The sequence below is a fragment of the Fringilla coelebs genome (genome assembly GCF_963513975.1).
Source record: "Fringilla coelebs genome assembly, chromosome: 14".
Lineage (NCBI taxonomy): Eukaryota > Metazoa > Chordata > Aves > Passeriformes > Fringillidae > Fringilla > Fringilla coelebs.
In genome coordinates this window covers 12,555,047-12,577,020 of record NC_140040.1, presented here as the reverse complement: position 1 = coordinate 12,577,020, position 21,974 = coordinate 12,555,047, and the positions used below count along the sequence as shown (strand labels likewise).

The 21,974-nt window shown below is 39.5% G+C and overlaps 1 protein-coding gene across 1 annotated transcript in view; it reads left to right on the top strand.

The window, feature by feature from the left end:
- The window catches only part of TENT4B (terminal nucleotidyltransferase 4B), a 41,034-nt gene that overhangs the window by 2,009 nt on the left and 17,051 nt on the right, over positions 1 to 21,974 (top strand). The window contains exon 2 of the mRNA XM_084215059.1: positions 19,066 to 19,189. Within this exon, the coding sequence (XP_084071185.1) occupies positions 19,066 to 19,189 (124 nt within the window). The remainder of the gene's footprint in view (positions 1 to 19,065; positions 19,190 to 21,974) is intronic.

The window sequence follows — 21,974 nt, the reverse complement described above, 5'->3', positions numbered from 1 at the left end:
GTGCTCAGCTTGTACTTAAGGGTCCTTCAGTCCCCTCACACAGGAAAGCATTGGCCTCTTTGCCTTCTGAAATTGCTATTCTGTGAGATTTGTCAAAATGACTATTCAAATTTGCTGATCATTTGGAAGACTAGTTATTACCACCTCTGGCTACCTGTATCCTTGCCAGCTCCTGCGTTACCTTTACTGCTGGGCTTATAATAATTCATGAAAGGACATGGCAGAAGTGTACCATTGTAAATGTTTTAGTCACCGTACCTTGGAACATTCTGCAAATTTCTTCACACAACTTTAGAGTAATGTGTGTAGAACATACTAAGTACTGAATTTTTTAAAGTTAGTTTTTGGACTCTGGTTGTATTCTGCCTTGTAACTTATTTACTTGGAGGCTGAGGAGCATTTTTAGAAGAGCTTTACTCTCTCTCTCTGTCTTGTAAATCTGTAAATTTTTTTTCTGTATTGAAGATATAGGGTGGAAAAGGGTAAGTTTCAACAAGACAGTAATAGTAATAATAATGGGATGAAAAAAGAGTGAGCTTCAGCAAAAGATTAATCACAATAATAACAACAACTTTCCCAAAGTATTCAAAGTGTTGCTAGAGTTAAATTTTGGTGGAATCAGTTTCAAACTCCAAGTGTTAGGCCCTTGTGGAGTTTTTTTTAACAGTATCAAGACATACTCAGATATCTTAGTCTGCATGTGTATTGACTGTCTAGTTTGTGGCATATATTTACATGATGCTGAGCTTCTCTTTCAGCTATTTCCTTTATTCAAAGCAGAGCAAGGTAGAGTGTCTCTCAAATACACCCCTACATTGCTTTTCCTAAATTACTGAAGTTTCCTTTTTTAAAATGCTATTGCAAGTTTTAGAGGCTGTTGGCTAACAATCTTGAATAAAAAATTGTGGAAATAATTTCTAAAAGGAGCAGAAGCTTCCTAGGAAAGTCTAGACAATGCCTAGGTCCTGTGAAGGTTGCAGTGTGACTGACTGGCTGCTGGCAGGGCTGGGTGAAACCTCCTGGACCTGTGGTGTGACCTGAGGTGCTGCCTACTCTCCCCACTGCAAGCTTGTCTTTAACAACTGTCTGTTCTCAGGCATCTGTCTGCATTTTGAGACACTAGGCAGTAAGCATGGGTAGAGAGGTTTGTAACCTAGCAAATGAGGTTGTTGCTAAAGAAAATATTTTAAATTCATTGTTTCCAGTGTAAATTTCCAAAATTGTGTTGTAGCAGTTAATGGGGGAAAAAAGATACCAGCATTGCTATTATATCATTATTTGTGTGTTAACAGGTAACTTTTTCTTCCCTGCTTGTTACTATGCAAATTGTAAGAAAGTAGTAATGGCTCTCAGTGCTTTTCCCTATATATCATCCTGTAATTTTGTTAAATTGATCACTTCAAACTTTGACTCTTTGGAATACAACAGAACTCTGAAACAGTCCCACCTTCATGAAGATGAGACCAGATTTCCTGGCAAACACAGTTCAAAGCTGACAGGTGGCATTCACATTTCCAGTGCAAGGATGTCACTTGTGTGGATGTGCAAAACGAGCTCTGAATATGCAATTTTATTGATCAGCTGTCTGGAAAATCAGTCCACTAATTTTTAGCAAGTTGAACACGGTTTGTAAAAGCATAACAGTGTGCAACTAGCTGTCTAAAGATTTAGGTAAGGTAAACATGTTGAAGTAGAGATTTTGGTTAGAAGCTAAGTAGCTGTTCAGTTAAATCTGGATTTTTTTTCTGCCAGGTTTGAAAAATATACTCTCTTAGTTAAGGCTATGTACACATATAAAGAAATAGTCAAATAATTAAAAAATAACTCGCAACATTATTTGGTTTGGTTTCAAGATAGATTTTTTTTTTCTGAAGTATGCACAATATTCCTAACATTTTCCTGTGATGAAATATATTCAATATATGGAAGTTTTTGCTCTCTTGGAGTTAATGGTACTGTTGTGTACATTGTATTCTGGCTTATCTTTAATATTTTTCCTTAGTCTAAGTTCTCAGACTTGCAGTTCTATTAATAATGCAGGTGTTCGCATGACAGGTACTCTACTGTGTTGTGGCACTCTTAACATGGTGATTTGTGAAATATCACTGTAAATCAGCTGTGTAGTGCTGCCTGCAAGTTGCTTTGCACCAATCAGAGTCAGCTTCCATGTCTCCCATCCTCTGGGGACTGTCATCAGACAGCAGTTCTGAAAAGAACAGATAATGCAGAATATGAAAGAAAAGCTTCACAGCATGAGAATGATGTTAATACATGCCTTTAAAGAGTTAAATTGGGTTTGCCTTGGCAGGGTAGTTAGTAGCAAAACTCAAGGATGAAGGAGTATGTGTGGGTTGGGGGTTTTGGACGGGTTTATCTGCCTGTGTGTGTGTGTGTGTGTCCCAAGGGCAGCCGTAAATAATGTTAGTAGTGTCACAATTAGAAAGAAAGAAAAAGTATTTGGGATACTGAAGTGGCTATTTTACAGCTTTCACGATGTTTAGATTGAGCCTGGCTAAAATGTGAGAAAAGAACTGCTGAAATGAGAAGTCTTAAGTGCAACAAAACCCAAAAATAAAATATTTGCACTTAAGTTTGGCCTATTTATTGTAGGTTTCTATGATTCTTGTGCCAAAGGAAAGAGCCCAGTGCTACACAGTTCCCAGGAAGGAGATGTGGATTTGGGACTCTGTAGGGAGCTGTTTTCACAGTAATCTGTGGCTGAAGGCAAGAGCTCAGTTAATGTGTGAGTTTAAGGAGATAAATTTGTGGTGTGTATGCTGAGAAGAAACATTGATTAGATAGAAAGCTGCATTTTGAAATACTGAATGCACTTTTTGAAGTACTGATGGAAACTTTGCCATGAAAGGGAGAGAATCCTGTGACCCCCACAGGAGGGGGTTGCACACAGACGTGTACACGCTCCCACGCTGCTGAACTGGTTGGCACAGACTCAAGCAGACTTCTGCTTGTTTAGAAGGTTTCTCAGCATGTTGCCCAGGATTGCAGAGGGTACCATGAAATAAAACCCTAACTACTTTAGGGAAGAAAATAGCTTAAAGCCATAAGTCTTTGCTACAGAAATTCCATTATGAGTTTTCCATGTGAAGTTTGTCAGTTTCTCAGATCTTTTCATCTCAGTGCATTAAGACAGACACAAACCCATTGTCCCAGGTGTGAGCTGACCAGAGGACATGGAGCCCTGTTCAGGCAGCTGTCTGACTGTCACAACTTACCCTGCCTGTCCCTGGCTCTGTTTGCTCAGGCCCTTGCATGCTATCAGCCATGGGAGTATGATTTCCATGTGGGCTGGAGCATAGACAGAGCTGAGGGTGATGTGAGCAGAACAAATCTGTGAACCTCCAGCAAAATGCAAAACCAGCTGGAATGCCTTACTTGGGGAAATCTAATAATTTGTGTTGGTTTTCATCATATACTCTTAAGTGCTTAAATCAAATGCAGGGTTGTTGCCTAATTTACTGTTACATTACTTGACATAAAAGCTTAATATAGGTGAAACAAACAAACAAACAGACTTCTGACTTCTGGTGAAGCAGCAAGGTGTGTGCATGCACTCTCTGTTTGAATAGTTGCATGTGTTTTGGATTTGGTGAGCTCACGTACATTAAAACATAGGTTGCAGGTGAATTCACTGTGGACATCACATGGAGGAAGGAGTTATTTGGAAAAATCCATAGACACGAATCTGCTTGCTTCCTGAGAGAGCCTGCTGGAGCAGCACTCTGTGCTCTCTCCGTAGCTGCGTGTGCCGGCTGTGAGGTGCAGGGATGTGACTGGAGTGCAGATCCTTTCTTGTACCCGCCTGATGAGAGCCACTGTCACTCTCAGTCTTGTCCTGAGTCATGCCACAGCACCCTCCTGGCAGTACCCTTGTGACAGCTTGTGCAGCTCTTGGAGGCAGTCAGCTGTGCTTTATGGAAGCGAAACCGGATATTTCCCTACAGCCTCCTGTAGTAAGAAATGCCTTCTTTTGGAAGGGCTGGGAGAGAGAAACAGGTTTACTAGGGATGAAGATGTAGACTGAAGGCAGTTTGATGAAACCTTTTGAGAAATGTATGGTGAATATTATATAACAGTATTACTTGAGGTTGCAGGATTTTGGAATAGGGCCAACATTTCAGCATGTTTTGTTTAAACAGTTTAAGGAGGACTTCAGAGGTTGCTGATTTCTGCATGTGCAAAGGAACAGCATGTGGATGTATTCTTGTGAACTGTTCTGTTTTCTCCAATTCATATCTTCTGTTTGGGACTTGGATACCTTATTTACCTTGGAGTGGCTATATAAGGAACACAAGTTTGGCAGACTTTTTTTTTGGTAGATGGAGATGTCTATATTAAGTAATAGGAAGAGTGTGTCATTCCCTCTTGTGTGCTTGCTGATTCCCTAGAGCTGCTGTGTGTTTTATGCAGCAGTATGCATTGAGGAAGGAGGATCTGTTCACTCTGAATCTCTGTTAGTGTCATGTTAAACCGTGTTGGGGTTGTAGCTCTTTCTGTTTAATTGTCAAACTGTTAACATAAGATCAGTTTTAGGAAGCCTGGTATCATGTTGTCAGTCTCAGGGAGCACAGATAAATGGAGATCTGTATCATGAGAGCACATTAATGCTTTTCTCTCCCCTTCAATTTTTTTTCTGCTCTCCTTATTATACTTTGTTCCTGTCCGTTTCTAATAATTTATTTAAAATTAGAATGTTAAGTCTGTTTATCACTTTAGGGATTCACTTTGAAAATTTAAATGTGGTTTTCAGAAGCTGTGTGCATAACTTTGCTATTAAATATATAGAATAGGCTAAAATAGGAGTACTTCATATTTCTTTTTTATTGATCTCATCATGTGGGGGTTCTGAACACATCTTTCAATATGGTGTATGTGCTCCCAAAATCGTGCATATGTCAAAATTTCAGAGATGACTGTTGCTTCATAGCTTTTTGTTTATGTTGTATGTGATGTAAAACAGTGGTTCCTGTGCTCTCCTTGCTGGATGTTGGAACTGGCAGCAGGAGCAGAATGCAGCCTAGAGCCAGCTTAGGTGTTGTGTCGAGGGAGGGAGTTGTGCTGGTAGTGGTAGAGCAACACAACCTGTGCAAATCTTGCATAATACATAAGATTTGCATATAAGCAAATAAATGCTATTGCTGTTCTTAGTGGGCAGTTGGAATGTTAATTTATTATTTGAACATGCTGGGAACTCTTAAATTATGAGTGTTTCTCTTTTTGAATTATGTTTTTGGATGAACTGCCAAAGAGGGCTCAAAATGTCATGAGTATTTGAGTATTACTTTCTGTGCCTTTGCCTAGAAATGGGGGCTAAAGGAAATATTTCTATAAGCAAAAAAAGGAGGAAAACTGCTGAAGTCAATATGAGCTGCAGATGTTTTTCCTAGGCTGCAAATAGCTATAGCAGGAGCAGTTTGAACTTTAATAATTTTTTAACTTTAAGCAATAGATAACACAGCAGGAATTTTTTTCCAACAATACTATGAACTTAAGATATCAAAACAGGAGACAGACATGAATCAAGGGAACAGAACTATTGCTTATAGGTTTGTACAAAACTCTCTCCTACACATCACTAGAGCCAGTATAAATCTTCCCAGTAACTTTGTATTGGTGATACTGGTGTGTTGTATCACAGTCATGCAGTCAAGGTGTCAGTATTGCTGCATTCAGTACAGGTTTTCTGATCCTGCCTGTCCCTGATAGTTGTCTTCCTGACCCTTAAAGCTGTGTCACAAAATCTGTGTGACACTGAGCCACACAGATCGTGTCCCTTGGGGCTGCCAAGCTCTCATGGTGGGTCATGTGTGAGAGGGCAGCTCTAGCACAGCAGTTCAGAGTGAGGGCGAACTGCTGCCTGACTGAGGCTGGGGTTGTCTTGTGCTGGGATGCAACTGCATATGTTGATTTTCTTCCTCCCATGGCAACAATTAAGATTATTTGGCAGTCCTCACTCCAGATCAGCCTCTCTGACAGTCTCATGACATCTTCCATGGTATGACATCTACCTCTGACTTATGAAAAGTCACGTTCAGTGAAGAGGCACAGTGTTGCTACAATGGCTTGGGAAGGCTTTATGGTGTGGTATTTTGCATCACCATGCTGTAGTATGTACATTGTGCATTTTTTTGTTTTGCATTGCATTTTTTAGGGTTTTACTGGACAGCAATGGTAAAGGAGACATGAAATCAAAGTCAGTGTTTGTGCACCTCCACTCTTCTGTCTTGTCAGTGTGATCTCTTATTGGAGAAGTAGCCAGCACTGTATTGAAGATGTATAGAAGATGTTAAGACAGCATGGAGGAAATAGTATTGTGATTCTGCAAGTAATTGAATATAACTAGGGACAAATTCAAATATTAAAATCCTCTAGAACTTCTGAATCAGGGAAATGAGGGAAATTTTATGATAAGTGAGAAGTGTACAGGTGAGTAGCAACATTGGCTCATCACCTTCACTCAGTGTAGATTTACTTTCAGTTACATTTAAGTACACCCATTGAAAGTGTCATATGATTTCTTACAATTACTTTGTTTATGGATGCAGCAACACCTGAAAGAACTTGCATTAACCTGTCACAAATATTAAGTATAGATAAGCCTGTCTTTGAATGTCTTCTAAAATACAGCATGCAGCAATGTTGTGCTGTAGTTTGAGTGATGACTAAGGTGATGATCTTTTCTGTTTGAGTCACGGTGTATGGTCTCAAGACAGGGAGTCCTTAATCAAAGCTTGTTGACCCTGCCTGACCTCTTGATGCTGTGTTTAAGCTAGACTGAGGAAGTGTGATAACTTATGTTCTTAAGCTTTCTTAATTCTCACTGTTAATTTTAGAGCTGTTCACTTCCTATGGTACTTCAGGAACAGCTATCTTTTCCTGTGTGCTACAAAAAGCAAGTGGTTTTTGTTCTGGTTTTGAGGGTTTTTTTGTTTGTTTCATTTCAACGGGGTTGTTATAAAAAGTATACTCCTTTCTATGCATTTGCATTCCTCCCCCTTATCCCTCAGTAAGATTTTGGCTTTACCCTAAAGTATGCATATCATTTCTGAAAGTGGTGTGAAGGACTTGTGCCTTGCATCTGGCTTCATCTCTTATGTATTCAGAGGCACTCCTGGTTGGCAGGCTTTCCACGGTTGCCAGTTAAAGTGTTGAGTTAAACATAGTGTGGTGAAGAACTGTCTTGATCTGAATAATGGCCATGATTGCAGATCACAGTCTTAGGTCACAGTACTGAGTCAGGCTGAAAAAATTAGGTCCTAAGCTTAATTTTACTTAATTTTTGCTTTTTTCTGTCACCCTCTCCAGCTGGGTGATTCAACTCATATGTTTGAGGATCTTCTATATACTCAGCCTTCTGGTTGTGCTTCAGTCTCAGTATCTTACACTCATTCATCCATGAGGAATGACTACTGTAGTAGTCATGCTTGGCAGGTACTCACATGAGAAAATTTTCATGTTGATTTTTGCCTTGACGAACTAGATTGTTATTGAGGTAAGCAGCTTCTTTACATGTAGCTCTGCTTCCAGCATCAGGTGGAAGAGAAGTTTGCCTCCTCTAGCTGTTAGATTGCTTCTTACAGGATAGTTTTTGAGATGAGGCAGAAAGGACAGTACAGTCCTGCTTCTTTTGCTCTCTTGTACATAATGTGCATTATTTTCTAGCTAAATTTGAACTAACCAGTGATGTTCTGAAGCTGCTGATGTTACAACCTGGGCAAGGGGCACATACAGTTGGTAAAAGATAAAGTTTCAATGGCAGTAAGTAACAGTGTCAGCTCCTGGCATAGAAGTACCCAGAAGTAAAGGAGAGAATAACTGTATTAACAAACTTCCTCCCTTGTTTTCTGTGCAGTGTGCTATTTGCCTGTAGGCAGCAAGTCACTGCACATTATATGCTGTAATAGTTCACTTCAGCCTTTGCTGCTCTGGAGCAAATCTGCTGCAGGCATGCTGAAACGTGCTCTTTCAGTTGCTATTGCTTCTGTACTTTGTGGAGCTCACAGCTCTTATACCTCTCTTACAACTGTCGGTGCTGCATCTTCTACTCATTTTTTGGGTACACAGGACACTTCTACATAATCTTCTAATTATTTTTAGAGACTGTTTCCAGCAAGTGAGTTGGATGAATCTGAGGGTGTTTCTGAGAGCTCTGCACAGCCTTTCACTCTACATTTGCTACTTCTGTTGAAAGTGCACAAATGGAAGTGCATTTTCTACTTCTGTTGCTCTGTGCACAAATGTGTCAATGCACATGTGGATGGTGTGAGCAGGTGTGCCAAGTGAGGGATGCCCTATCCTGGAGTGAGTTCCAGTAGTCACCTTTGTGATACTAGGTCTGAGTCAGACCATTAAGAGTCCCTCTTTTTCCATCCTGTGCTGATTCTTCTGTCTTCATGTCCAAGCGAAACCCAGCACTTGAGGTAGCTGTGTGAAGTCTTTGCTAAGTCATCTTTCACTATGGATTGCTCTTTTAATATTTTGGATTCATGGGAAGTATTCTAATGCAGTATTTTCTAGTGTTTTCTTCTCTACTAAACTACTTCTTGGTAGTTTTCTGACAGATATACTAGCTGAAGCTTCAGGGGAAATAAAGAAGATAAAACCCACAGGTTTAGTCAGGGACCAACTTCTCCAGGTACTTGGAAGGATGAGATCTGTCACCTATGTTAGAAGAAGCATTTTTTGCAGTTCATGGCGTGGAAGCTCTTAAGCATGCATGTTTATCACTGGGCTGATAGAGGTGACCATGGGAAACATTTTTCTGTGATCTGCTTAGGTAGTGTCTTTTTTTGATTGTTATTGTTTGTAGCTTTCTATCCTGTGACAATAAGCAGAGCAAATGGAGGCTGTTGACTCCAAAATACTTTGCAGTGTGACTGCTCCCAGCCCATGGTATTTCTGGTATCTGTGCATCCTGCCTTGCAGATAAGAGTATCTGAGGACAAGAGAACAAATCAGAATATGAACCAGTAATTTCTAATATATACCTTTAAGGGAGCATAATTCTGCATCATGAATTCTCAAACGAATACTGCAGTGTTTAATCTGAACATTCACTGTGCACACCCCTACTCTAAAGATAACAATTCATCAAAATAAAAAGTTACCTGAAATGTTCCTTGTACCTTTGCCATAGTGGATATGATTGTTCCTCCTCTTTCAAAGTGCACCCACTGCAGTTGCTTTTAAGCATTTAGAAGTGAGAGGGGGAGCTACATCTGTGATTTTAATTTTGCCTGACTATGACGGCAGGGCATCTAAACTTGTATTGGTACTGTAGGAGAGTGCCACCAAAGTAATAAACGGGTGATGAACTTGTTTCAAAACAGGTAACTTGGGGTCATTCTTCATTTTGCTCAGGGAATAGAAATAGAAAACAAACTCAACCTTATGGTTTTAATTGTAATTGTAATAATAGCTTTAGATATTTTCATAAGAAATTTTGAACACTTCTGATATAGGAAATGTAACAAAGTAACTTGGGGCTCAGTTCTGTATTCCTCGAATGTTCCAAAATGTTTTATTCTGTGCAAAAATCCCTTCTCTTAAAAGAAAAACCAAAAAACTGAAACAACCCCATCATCCAAAAGACTGTGAATATAAGATGCTGGAAAGGCTTAGGAATCTGCATTGACTTTCCAGATGGCATACTGGCACTTCAGATTTAATTTGAAAATGTTCCTTTTCTGGAGCTGTAAAGTTATTAACGAACTGCAACTGTGGCTAGTTACTGGACTTAATATTTTTATATTATATTCTTTTCAGTTTGATCCCATATTCCTGGAGAAGTGTTGAGAGTTTTATTCTGTTCTTGGTTCCCCTGCCTACTGAGCAGTTCCAGAGCAGGTTTGCTGCACAGATGGACGTGCAGAGGGTTTCTGGAGCGAGCAGGGTGCGTGCGGGGTGCGTAACTGATCTGTGCGGCCAAGTGTGGCTGGGTGGGTGGGAGCCCCGACCTCAAACTGCCTTTTGTCTTGGCTTCCAGGTGAGCAGGGTAAGCCTGGCATTGTGGTAGTGTCCATTCCTTCTTAGGGACTGCTGTGGGCTTGTTTGGAGTGAACATTTGAGAGTATAAATCTACTCTGATGGAAGGAGACAGGAGTTAATAATTACATTGCTCTCCATTCTTTCATTTAACTAATCTTTCAAGTCAAATAATTTATCAAGTCATAAACAAGAATATTTGCCAGGCAGAACCCAATGAGTGTGTGGAAGTAGAGTTTTCTCCACTCTGTTCAATGTGAGAAAGCCCTGTGTAAGGCTTGCCAGGCTTCCTGTTGGGTGACCTGCTGCTGTACACATGGTGGCAAAGGTCTGCTGCAGATTTTTTGCTCCCATCAGAGTTTTCAGGTGGAGGTTTTTTCCCAAGCCTGTTATCCTCCAGCAGTACTCATCAGTCTGCTGGGAGTATGTTAGTCTCGCCTCTGCCCAGATAGCATGTGGTGCCAGTTATCAGAAGGTCACAGATTGTTTGTTTATGTGATAATATTTACTACACTAACAAAATAGAAGCAATATACTAGAGCTGTATAAAGATCTAGCTGTATACAGCTGTACTAGCTGTAAAAAGATCTGTGCTACCTGGCTTTATGGAGACAGACAGAAAGGCAGATTACTTGACCTGCTGTTGCCTTCTGGTTTGGTTTAATGGTAACACCACTGGTCTGATTTGCAGAACTGATGTAATTGACCTTTATTTGTTTTAAAACTCCCTGCTCGTACCTGTTGTGCTGGTTCAGAGGGGGTCAGGGCTATTTGTGTGTTACAGTAATTTAGTAGTTGTAGCTTTTGATACAGCTCTCACACAAACCTAAATATTGCTGTTTTACTAGGAAAGGTTAACTAATTAATATTAATTGAACTACTGTTGATACTGATAGTTACTTTTACTTGTTAAGCTCTTGTTTTAAAGCAAACTTATAAACTGTTGTTTGGTCTTTCTGAATGCTTTTTTAAGCAAAGGGAATTGGCAGGCTGAGGAAATCCTACTTCCCCACTGTAGGATAAAGATACCTTCAACTTCTCAGTGGTTTTAAATGTTCAGAAATTTACCTGAAGCTGTAATTCCAGAATATACAAAGTGTATGCTAATAGTTGCACTTTAAGGCTTTGAAAAAATATATATCTGTATTTTAAATGATGAGTTTGCAAACTGCGTAGTCTGTATGTGCAACAGACTAAGTATGTTCCAGCAGACTAACACTGTTTTGCAAGTGAGCTAAAGAAAAACTGTGTGGCTGTCTTTTATAGGAGATCTTAGAATTACTGGTGTGTTTCAAGATAATTAGATATTACTAGAGTTGAACTCTTTTGTCATTATGAAATAAGTCAGCTTCTTCCCATTGCTGCTCTTCCCACTTTGTTTTTCCTGCACAAAACCTTTTTCTCCTCCTTCATCTTTTTGTTTTGTAAGGACTTTTTCTTTCAGATCAGTTGAGGTAACAGTTCCTCTTTTTTTTTTCACTCCTCTGGTAGCAAAATGCATCTTCCATCACCTGAGGGAAGAGAAGCAACAGACTCTCACAGCACTTGCTTACAGAGATGGGAAAGAGGGATGATATGGAGATAGTTTCCAGGGAAGAAATAGAAGGTTATTCCCACACATGCAGTGATTCAGCTAGATTGTTTTTATGTACAGTGTGATTGAAAAAAAAAGAAAAAAGGCAGTGGGAAGTAAGGGTATTTCTCAGAACAATCTTTCCAGTTGGCATTTGATGTTTTTGCTGGAAATGCTGCAAAAAATAAAGAGCAAGACTGAGAATGCATATGGCATGGATTTAAAAGCCAGTGGATTAGTTGCCGAGTTACACTTCAAATCACTTAGTGGTAGGACTAATTCAAGCATCTGATTTATAATTAAAGTTCAGTAGGATTTTTCCCCCTCTTGAAAGACAAATTTCTGTAGGAAGAATTCTAGTACATCCAAGTGCACTTTAGGAAGGCAAAGCACACAATGAAATTTATAAACAGACAAAAAATGCTCACTTTTACCTTTGTAGGAAAAGAGTCTGTTACATTACTTCTGACTAAAGAATATGCTTGGGAATTTTAGGTAGAAGTAGCTCAAATCAGTTTAAAGGAGAGAGCACTGATGCTGATTGAAACAAAGGGTCTATAAAATAAATAAAAAAACCTGGAAAGATAGAGATACCAGCTTAAATAATTAAGAAGAACTGTCCACATTTCTTCCTTGTCCAGCATTTTAATGTTTCTACTACACTATGCTGTTTCCATAAAGCAATGCTATTTTAGTGCCTTTTATGGTGCAGTTAAATCCATAAGTTAATGTAAAATACAGAACATAGGTGAAAACAACAACATTATTTTGAGGGATTTGGGGTCAGTGGGTGTTGATTGGAGGAAGAAATAAGCTTTCAAGTATTTGCACAGGATAGAAAGTGTAGGTCTTATAGTGTAAATTTAGTGACCTTTTTTTTCCCCCCCACAGCATTTGAAGAAACGTGCATAATCAGTCCACCATAATTGGTGGAAGTGAACAAATTATCTCCATGTTTTCAAAACTCAGTATCAGCATGATCAGATTAATCCCAAAATACTTTAGTCCTGGAAATAAGATTAGGGTTGCTAAATCATTTACATATCTGTGGAAATTTTGCTCTCCCTTGGTCCTAAAAGGGAATTATTTGAATTTCATAGCAGATAACAAATGTTTGTAAGAAAGGGCAAGCTATTCTTGGGTAAGCCCTGAAAGCTACCAGAGGTGATTGCCAGAGGTGGTTTTTTGGGTGTAGTTGTGCCCTTTGAAGTTCTGCTTGCATCTTTCCACCCTTTGCCATCTTGGGGGGCTCAGGGGTGAGGGCTCCTCCCTGGGCTCCCCACAGCTCTGAGAAGAAGTGGCTGCTTTACCTGAACTGATAAAGGTGGTGGGATTGAGCTTGGCTCACCTTGCCCTGGATGGATTAGGTTGGTTTGTGTAATCCTGTTATAACAGACCCTGTGTCTGGGAAGTCAGGCACTGGTAACAAACACCTGGGCTAAAATGGACAGGGACAGATATAAACCTCATTTGCCTACCTGTCTGCAAAGGGAAATTCTCCATTTGCACCTTAGAAACTGTTTATATAGTGGATATCCTGATTTTTAGTGATGTTTAGCAACCTTATGCAGTGGAATACCTATTTTTTTCTGCATGTCTGTTTTTAAGTAAACTGTGAATAGATGGTCTGTGAAGCTGTAATTCAGATGGGAGAACTGAAGAAAAAAATGTGTGATATCAAAAACCTAGCTCCTTAAGCTGGTTTTGTCAAGTTGCTATTACAGACATGTTTTGGGATGTTTGATTTTAAAGCTCCTGTAGGGCACATGTGTCTCAAAATATGGTTACTGTGTGACATATAATATATTGATATGGTTCAGTAACTAAGGATATAAAAATTGATAGTCAAAGTCTCTGAGGCTTTTGAAAATTGTTTCCTTTATTATGCATAATTTTATTTTCCTATGAGGACTGATGTGTCAGTCACCATGAAACTTAAGTGCCTATTAAATCACCTGCAAATGCAGTTAAGTGGTTTTTTTCAGTAGCTTAAGCCAGCAAATATTAAAAGGATTTGTCTGCTATGGAGGTCCAGGTGGTAGGGAAAGGACCTCAGCAGATGCTTCATATTTACAGTTCCCTTCAGGACTCTAATGTTTGGTTTTGCCTGAGTTTGTAGGTGGGAAAATAATTTGTGATCTTCACAGTGTCTGCTGTTGTTCCTACTTCATTATTCAGTACATGTAGCTGGTAATGGTAATCTAGAAAATATTTTATTAAGCTTGTGGAAGAGCAGTGTTAAAATTGAAGGTTAATTTAGGAAGGTGTTGAATTCCCTAATAAAATTGTGAGGGGGAGAGTGAGGATTGGGCTTTCTGTATCTTTACCTTAGTACAATTGTTGTTCAAAACTATTTCAGAACCAAGTAGGTCATGAATAGTAGGGGTAAAGCTTTGTTTAGTTCATGAAACTTACGAAGTTTTGGCAGAATTTGCCAGTACCATCTTTTTCTTAGTAAAATACCTTTGAAGGCTTCAGACTGAAGTTATTCTGTCTCCTTTGCAATGCTAGCTTTCCTTTTGGGAGTGAAGGGATGGATGCAGTTTAGATTCTTAAGTAGTGATGCTTTGAGTTGCTAAAATACCTCAGGTTCCTCCTTCACATTCTTCTCCAAAGACAATTATAATCTTGAAATACTACAGTATTTCTCCTTGTTTCCTTCAACTTTAAGACTTTAAATGATAGGGGCAATTAAACACTGTCCTTTAGGAATTACTTATCCAAAGAAAATTCAGATACAAAAGGCTCATTTAGTGCTGCAGGACTATGTTGCAAATATCCCTTAAACTCCTAAAGTTTAAATCATAGAGTTTGGGAAGGTGAAAGTCACCTGTGTGACTTTCATCTTGCTTCAGCCCACCATCCACAGAGTTTCTAAATAATTTAGATTTTCATCATTCTGCAAATGAAACTTCCTTCAGAAATCCTGCCAAAACCATAGTGCATGAGCACTAGATGATTTTTTTGAGTGTAGTTGATATCCACTGTTTTAAATTATCTTCAGTGACGTTGCAAATAGCCTTTTGTGTGCAAAGGAATATATAAGCCCAAGGCAGGGAATGGATGAGCAGAATTTTGAACAGTTGGAGCAGAAGCCATGGGTAACGCCCTGATGAGAGAAATTAGAACATGCATGCCTGCGTAATTTCTCCTGTGGAATGAAGAATAAAGAAGAGCTAGAGGAGAGTGGAAGTATAGCACAATTCCAGAATGACTAAAACAGGAATTTTTTAAAATAAAACCAATTATTCTGGTTAGTATAATACAGTGTGTTGAGACAGCAAGCAAGACTTAACTGCTATCTTGTAATTAAGCAAAACAGGTCAGAATGATCTTCACCTCGCTGGCTGCTCTGCTTTAGCAGGACTGGGCTCTGCTGCTCATCTGCTTGGGACAGTGGGGGCTAAGAGAATGGTTGGTCTCACTCAGCCGCTGGTGTGGCTGTCGAGCCCTGGGCACTGGTTCAGTCAGGCTGGCTTCCTCCAAGCTGCCAAAATCTGTGAGGACAGTGGGCTGCTCATTAATTCTGCATATCCGGATCTGAGTGCAGAGAAGTGACACTTGCAGTATCTCCAGTTGTGTTTCATAGTGTGATGTCCCTCCCAGTGTCACTGTTAGTTCCAGTTCTGGACTTGCAGCAGGAGAGTTGTGCTGGTTTAGGTGTCAGGCAGCTGAAGTGCACACATCGAGTGTATGTGCTAGGCCACATTATCTGTGTGCTCTGCATATCAGACAGAAATGACATTTTGTTCATACCTGATTATTTTTTAATTGATTGCCAGACATGCAGCAAGATTCACACTTGTGTAAAGGAGCTTGAGATTCCTGAGTTTTACATTTAGAGCCCACAAGTTGTGCTGCAAAATAAAGTTGTGATCAAACTAAGAAAGTAATGTAATACACTATGTTCCATCGTACTTGCTCCTCACAAAAGCTGCAGCTTTCCACCTAAGAGACTTGAGTCTCAGAGTCTTGTGTTCCTGGTGGGGCTATTCAGTGATGTTACCATGGGAAGTCATTCTTGTGATTTTGCAGCCACAGTTTATTTTTTTAATGACGTATCACTGTCCCTCTCAGTGGGACATGAAATTAAATTGGGTGGCTTCTTTATAATTCTGTTCTTGCTGTGAAATTCTGATTGAATCAGCTTACCAGACTTGAAAACAGGTGTGATGCAGGTAAAACTTTGTTTTAAAACATGTTTAGAGAAAGTGTAAGAGAGCTTTTTTTTTTTACTTTCCCCCATGTATTCAGATTTCCTGAAGTACAGGACAAAGATCCACTTCTTTACTCCTATTTGCTGCAACAAAAATGGCAAACTAATGCTCTTGTGCATGGCAGAGAATTCTGTCCATGCACTCTAAGTGAGTTTTGGGTGTGCTTCAGTATGACTATAAAGCCAAATGAAATATCTTTCAGTAGTGAAATCAGGTTTATTACAGTGTATTTCCTTCTATAAACAAGTCTCCTTTTAAGGACTTTTATCTGAAATTACTGATGAATGTAATGGTATTAAATTATAAAGTACTGTTATGATGCCAAAAAGAACATCTCAGTCTCTTTGATCTTCATTTTGGCTAAATATAGAAAATTTCACTAGAGACTTTTGTAAACAGACTCTATTAATCCTAACAAATTGTTTTGAAAAACAGCAACTATAATAGATGTTGATTAAGACAGTGAATAACCTTGAGTTTTAATTTTCAATACAGCATGAGTTAACTCCACATTAATTGGAGTCACGCCTCTAAGTCATGTTCTGCTCTGAAATCCACGTGTGCCTACTTCTGTTTGTCTTGGCTTTAATTAATCATTCCCTTATTTCTTGGCAGCAGCCAAGTTATTGGGCAAGGAAATATGGATCCAGGTGTAGTCTTGAGCCCCTGTAGCTTCTGCCTGCCTTCTGCACACCATGGCTCTGTGCAGCACAGGAGGTCCTGGCAGCAGGAGTCTTGCAGCAGATGAAACACAGATATGTCTGTACTATTTCCAACCAGAGTGCTGATGAGAACTCTCTAGTAGTCTTTAAGCCTTTCTTCTGTCATTGAAAAAGTTCAGATTTCATTCTTTTCTGTATGTGCAGTGTTTACTAACATCCTGTGCATGTGTAATGTGGGTTTGTGTGTTTGCAGGTAGCTTAATTTTTTGTTTTGCCACAAAGCTTTTAATGACTACCTAAGAATAAGAAGGATCCCATTCAAAGAGATGCAGACATCTGTTATTTATGTTAAGAAAAAGAAGTACATCTGGTTCTGACAACACATCGTTATTTTATGTGCTTCTAAAGAATGAGCAATTGATATAATTATCTGGATTCAGAGTGTCAGTGGAGTTAATAAAGAGCAGGGCCCTGAGAACTGCAGTGTGTGTATTGCTTGGCTCTCTGTGCACTTTGGGGACCTCTTTTCTGATTGCCTTGTTCTTCAAAGTTCCCTGACGGTACGGGGCAACAATTAACTCCCATAAAGCAGGAGCTCAGGAGCAGCTGGGCCCAATAATGATGGGCACTATGGATTTGTGCTGTGCCATGCGTGAATTTCTCCCCAGGGATACTCCCTTGGTATCATCCCAGCATGTCTCATGCCATTCAGTGCCCTCAGACTGCGTGGTGTTGCTCCTCGTGGCTTGCCCTGCATGTGGGCATTCAGTCCTTGCTGAAAACTGTGCCCCAGAGCAGTGTTTCATGTGCCTTGTGGATGTAACCAGTCTGCTCCTGCTGGTCCAGAGGGGCAGAGGCAGAAATGGGGCTGTGTTTCTTGATCAGTTCCCCACTGACCTGACTCCCATGTCTTCCTGTAAGATGGTTCAGCAATTACAGTTGAAACATGATTTCTATTTTCAGTGGTTTAGTTATTGGGGGTTTGCCCATTTTCCTTGTTAATTCTGGTTTTGAAAGCTAGATTAATAGTCAAGCATGTGGAAACAAATTTGCAATTCAGTACACCGTGACCTGCAGTGAGGACAGAATGAACTTGGTCATTGAAGTGCTCAACCTTTATCACCTACTTCTCACCTGAATCCAGTACTTGCACTGGGAGGATAACTGTGAGAAAGTTTAAATGCCAACACATGGAATAGCAGTGAAGAGTAGAACTGGCTGAGAAGCTGAAGGCAGAGTAGTCAGTCTGGTGTAAGGTGTAAGTGGTGGTTTGGAATGTGCACATTAACTCCAGGATCTAAGCTTCCAAGGAAAAGCAAGAAAGCAGCTGTAGGAGGAGGTAAGAGATGTCCTCTGTCAGAGGTGTTTTTCTCTTAGCTGTATCTGTATAGAGAGTAATGGCAATGGTCACCCCAAGCTGCCAGGCTATTGTGACTGTTCCCCTAACTTGGGGGTGGAGGGAGGGAAGCTTGTGTTGTTCCTAACACTGCAGTATTGGAAGAACTTAACACAGGTGGTGGGAGTTCTTTGCCTGCTCTGACTCTGCTAAACACAGCTGTTGGAATTTTAATCAGTTTTGTTGACACCTGTATACAGCTTCCAGTTATTAACATTTGATTTATTTAAGTGTGTGTGCAGTAGGGAAGTATTAGATTCCCCATCTCAGCTAAGGGCTTGGTCTTAATAAATTGCTCTCTTCTGGTGGTCCCTCAGAGCTTTAATGAAAGATGCAGTTGTACTTGGTAACTAGAAACAATACATTCTTAAAAGATAACTAGCTATTACTATAATGGTCATTGCAGGAAACAAATGAAATTAATTTAGTTACTCTGTGGCTGGAATTACATTATTAGTCAAGTTGATGATGTGTTTCTGGTACTACAGAAGCACAGAAATTTGTAGCGCTGTATGAAGACATTTTTATTTCAGCTCTCATTACAGGCAAGCTAAACATAACTCACTGACAATGAAAAACACATGTAATATGGTAAATTATATATGGGTTAACTGTCAGTCACTTATTCTCTGAGCAATTGCTGCTGCATGCATACTACATATTTTCTGGGGTTATGGGGGGAGAGTACATTTTTAGTTTATGTGACTTCTATAAGCACTAAAAGAAGCAGTTTTTCTAGCTCTAGTACTGGCACAATTACTGTCAACTTTTGCAAGCGTGGTGCTGAATACAGACTGCTGCCTGAAACTCCCTGCCTGGTGCCAAGGGGCTGACTAGGAAGTGTTTTTGTGAAGTGTGTACTCAGAGCTACAGCTGCGTTCATAGTTGAAGACTGAACCATTTCTGTGTTATGCTGGCATTAAAATAGAGTGTGACTTTCAATGTGAATTGAAGGCGCTTGGATTTAGATTTGCTTCTATGCTTTTAGCAAATCAAGTGCAATATTGACCTGTTGGCATAAGAAGCTAATTGAAACGAAATGCTACAAAGTGTTGTGAATGTGGATTTTTTTTAATTGCATCGTGCTCTAAAATTGCCCTTAATGAAATTAAGAACTAGGAGCTTAAAATACTTTTGGCTAGAATAGTTGATATTTCATTTGCATGTGGGTTTTTTTCTGATTTTTTGTTCTTTCTCTTTTTATTCCTTTCTTAGTCTTCATGAAGAAATCATTGACTTTTATAAGTATATGTCTCCCAGACCTGAAGAAGAGAGAATGCGGATGGAAGTGGTGTCCAGAATAGAAAATGTTATCAAAGAGCTCTGGCCTAATGCAGATGTGAGTAGGACACTGTTTCACTTGTTAATATGTAAAAGCAAAATTTTGTGCCTGTTTACTTTATGAATATTGAATATTGCAAATGCTGTTTATTTTTCCATGTTAAACATAAAAAGACTTCTGGTGAAATGAGAGGGGTCATCTTTCTTACTCAAATAATACAGGGTGACATTTTCTATCACACATAGAATCAAAGACTAGTTAGTCCTGCTGTAGTCAAAGAAAAGGCATAAGGTGTGGCAATGTACAGTCTCATGAATATTTATTTGATAAGATGAATGGAAACATATCAGACATGCATGTATGCATGTATTGTGTTTAAAAAAATCTTCCTGAAACTCCTGTCTTTAGTAGTAGGGCTTTTAGTTCAAAGACTTGTGATCTTGAATAAATCTGTTAAGGTGGTGTGCCAACAATATCACGTTAGGTAGACCATGGTATTTTTAATGGGCAGTTATATTAAATTGATATATTTTACAAATTTAAAAAAACTCAGGAGTCTGTGTTTAGGAAGAAACAAATCTGTAGATCTGTGTGCTGAGCTGTGTAATGCCTCTTTCCACTGAAGATGGGTTTTTGCTAGTATACTCATTCAAAACTAGAGTTTCTCCTATGCAGAGCTGTGGGTTTTTTTGATAAAGGTTAGAATAAAAAGAAGACAGAAGTTGCATTTATAAGTCAGTATGGTTTCATGGGGACACAGTTGGGTTTCTGGCATAATTGAATCTAGTTTAATTATATTCTTCTACTAATACTGTGTTAATTTCCAGAATGTAAATTTCTAGCTGCAGTCATCTATTTGTAGATAACAGTAGCTGAAAATAAGGGCTTGTTAGCCAGAATAGCAAACCAGATTCAGACAGCAGAATCTCTAGTAAAAGGAATGCTCTTTGATCCTGCCACAGTAAAAGACAGTGTTTTGACATGAGTGACTTAAATCCACTGTTCATTTCAAGTCTTCTTAACCTGTTTTTTGGAATGCCTTTTTAGAAATTGGCAGAATATGACAGAATATGAATTCTGTGTAAGCTCTATGTATGTTATGTGTGGGTTTGTGTGTAAAATGTACTGACATTTTCCAAGTGGTTATTGTTATGGACAATGTATCAGAGAGCATCATATGGAAGGAGCACTCCCCTCCGTGATTGCTGCCTTTGCACAGCTGGAGAGAGGTGTTTGGGTCATTACTCCACATATCTGGCAATTTTCTCTTTGAGCAAACGCAGTAACCTTTCCATGGGAACTGTGTAAGAGAGCAGCATGTGCCACAGGTGTTGCACAGCTCTCTTCTAACCAGTGAAACAGTAAGGTGGACCCTAATCAAGAGCAGGAGTAGTGGTCTGACAGGCAGTAGTGTAGGGAACAGTGTGGGTGCCACACTGCCAGTGCCTTAGAGGAGAGGATTTCACCAAAACCACTGATGGCTTCAGCCTAGAGATGTTGCAGTTTCCTAGGCAAGTTTGTGTGTTGCAGACTTAACTAGTCTAATGGGGTGAATGGATTTATTACCAGGGGATCTCTCTTTGTTACCACTAGCACTTTGAATGGGGCACAAGAACATACTGCTTCCAGAGATACTCTGTGGGAGGCTTGATCTGTTAAAGTCTTTTGTATTAAAAGTAACTTTTTATGCACATATATAACATACGTGTGTGTGTGTGTGTGTGTGTGTGTGTGTGGTGTGTGTGTGTGTCTGTAACTTTGCATCCTTGAGAAAACAGTCTGTCTTTAAGCTGCTGAAAGTTTTTTGTAGCCCCCAGGTATTTAAGGAGGGGAGCTAAATTGCAAGTCCTACCACAGGCGACAGCTGACCACTGGGCTTAACGTGACTGAGAGGAAGCACACACTGTGTAGTTGAAAAACCAAAGTTCACTTTTCAATTAGTGCCAGTTAAATCTGCCAGGACTGTCTTTCTCTGCTGCGCTTGAAAATGTTAGAGAGCGAGAGTGTGCCAGTTCCTTTTTCTCAAGTCAGTAACTGTTCTTCAAAGCCCAACTGCATTTTGTCTGCAGTTGTTACGTTGAGGAAGAATTCTCCTTTTGTATATCCTTCCGTTTTCTGGAGGCTAAAAGGGAACTGAATGGTGATAACAGCATTACTGTGGTGTTGTTTTTCCAGAACTTATTTTGCCAGATCAGCTTGGGAATTAGAACTGCTAAACTCAACTGTGTTCGACTTGGACAGTCTCTTGTAATTTTTCAGTCCTTTGAGTTAATCACTAACCTTTTGACAATCTGTTGGTTTAGCTACTTCTAAGATTCAAGTTTTGGGTACATGCTCTGGGAAGGTGGAGTGTTATCTGGTCCAATGTCCTCAGCTCTAGCTGTAGTGTAAAGTGATGAGTTAATGTTTAAGCTGTTCCTTCTGAGTAGTTGATACAGCCAAACCAGCTTAAATAAACTTGGAAGTTAAACATACACATTTAGCATGTAGTTTCTCACTAAACACATAGGTAAGACATAAAGAATATATAAATACATAAAAATCCAATACTGAGAAAAGAAAACTATGGCTTCATGAATTTAAATGTACAGAGAATGTACATGTGGAATGTGCCTGAGCACATCCTTTTTTTTCCCCCCCCTCCCCTGTTCCACTTAGGAAAAGGCTGAAAAAGCAGATGGAGGGGGGGTAAAACTAGTTATCCTAAACTGTTACTTTATTTATAGAAGTTAGCAATTGTGTCATTTGCTCTCTTACTCAAGGGAATGTGCTTAGAAGGAAACATTCCTTGTAAGTGAGAACTGTTCTTGGCATCAGCTGGGCTCTGACCATAAGAAACACT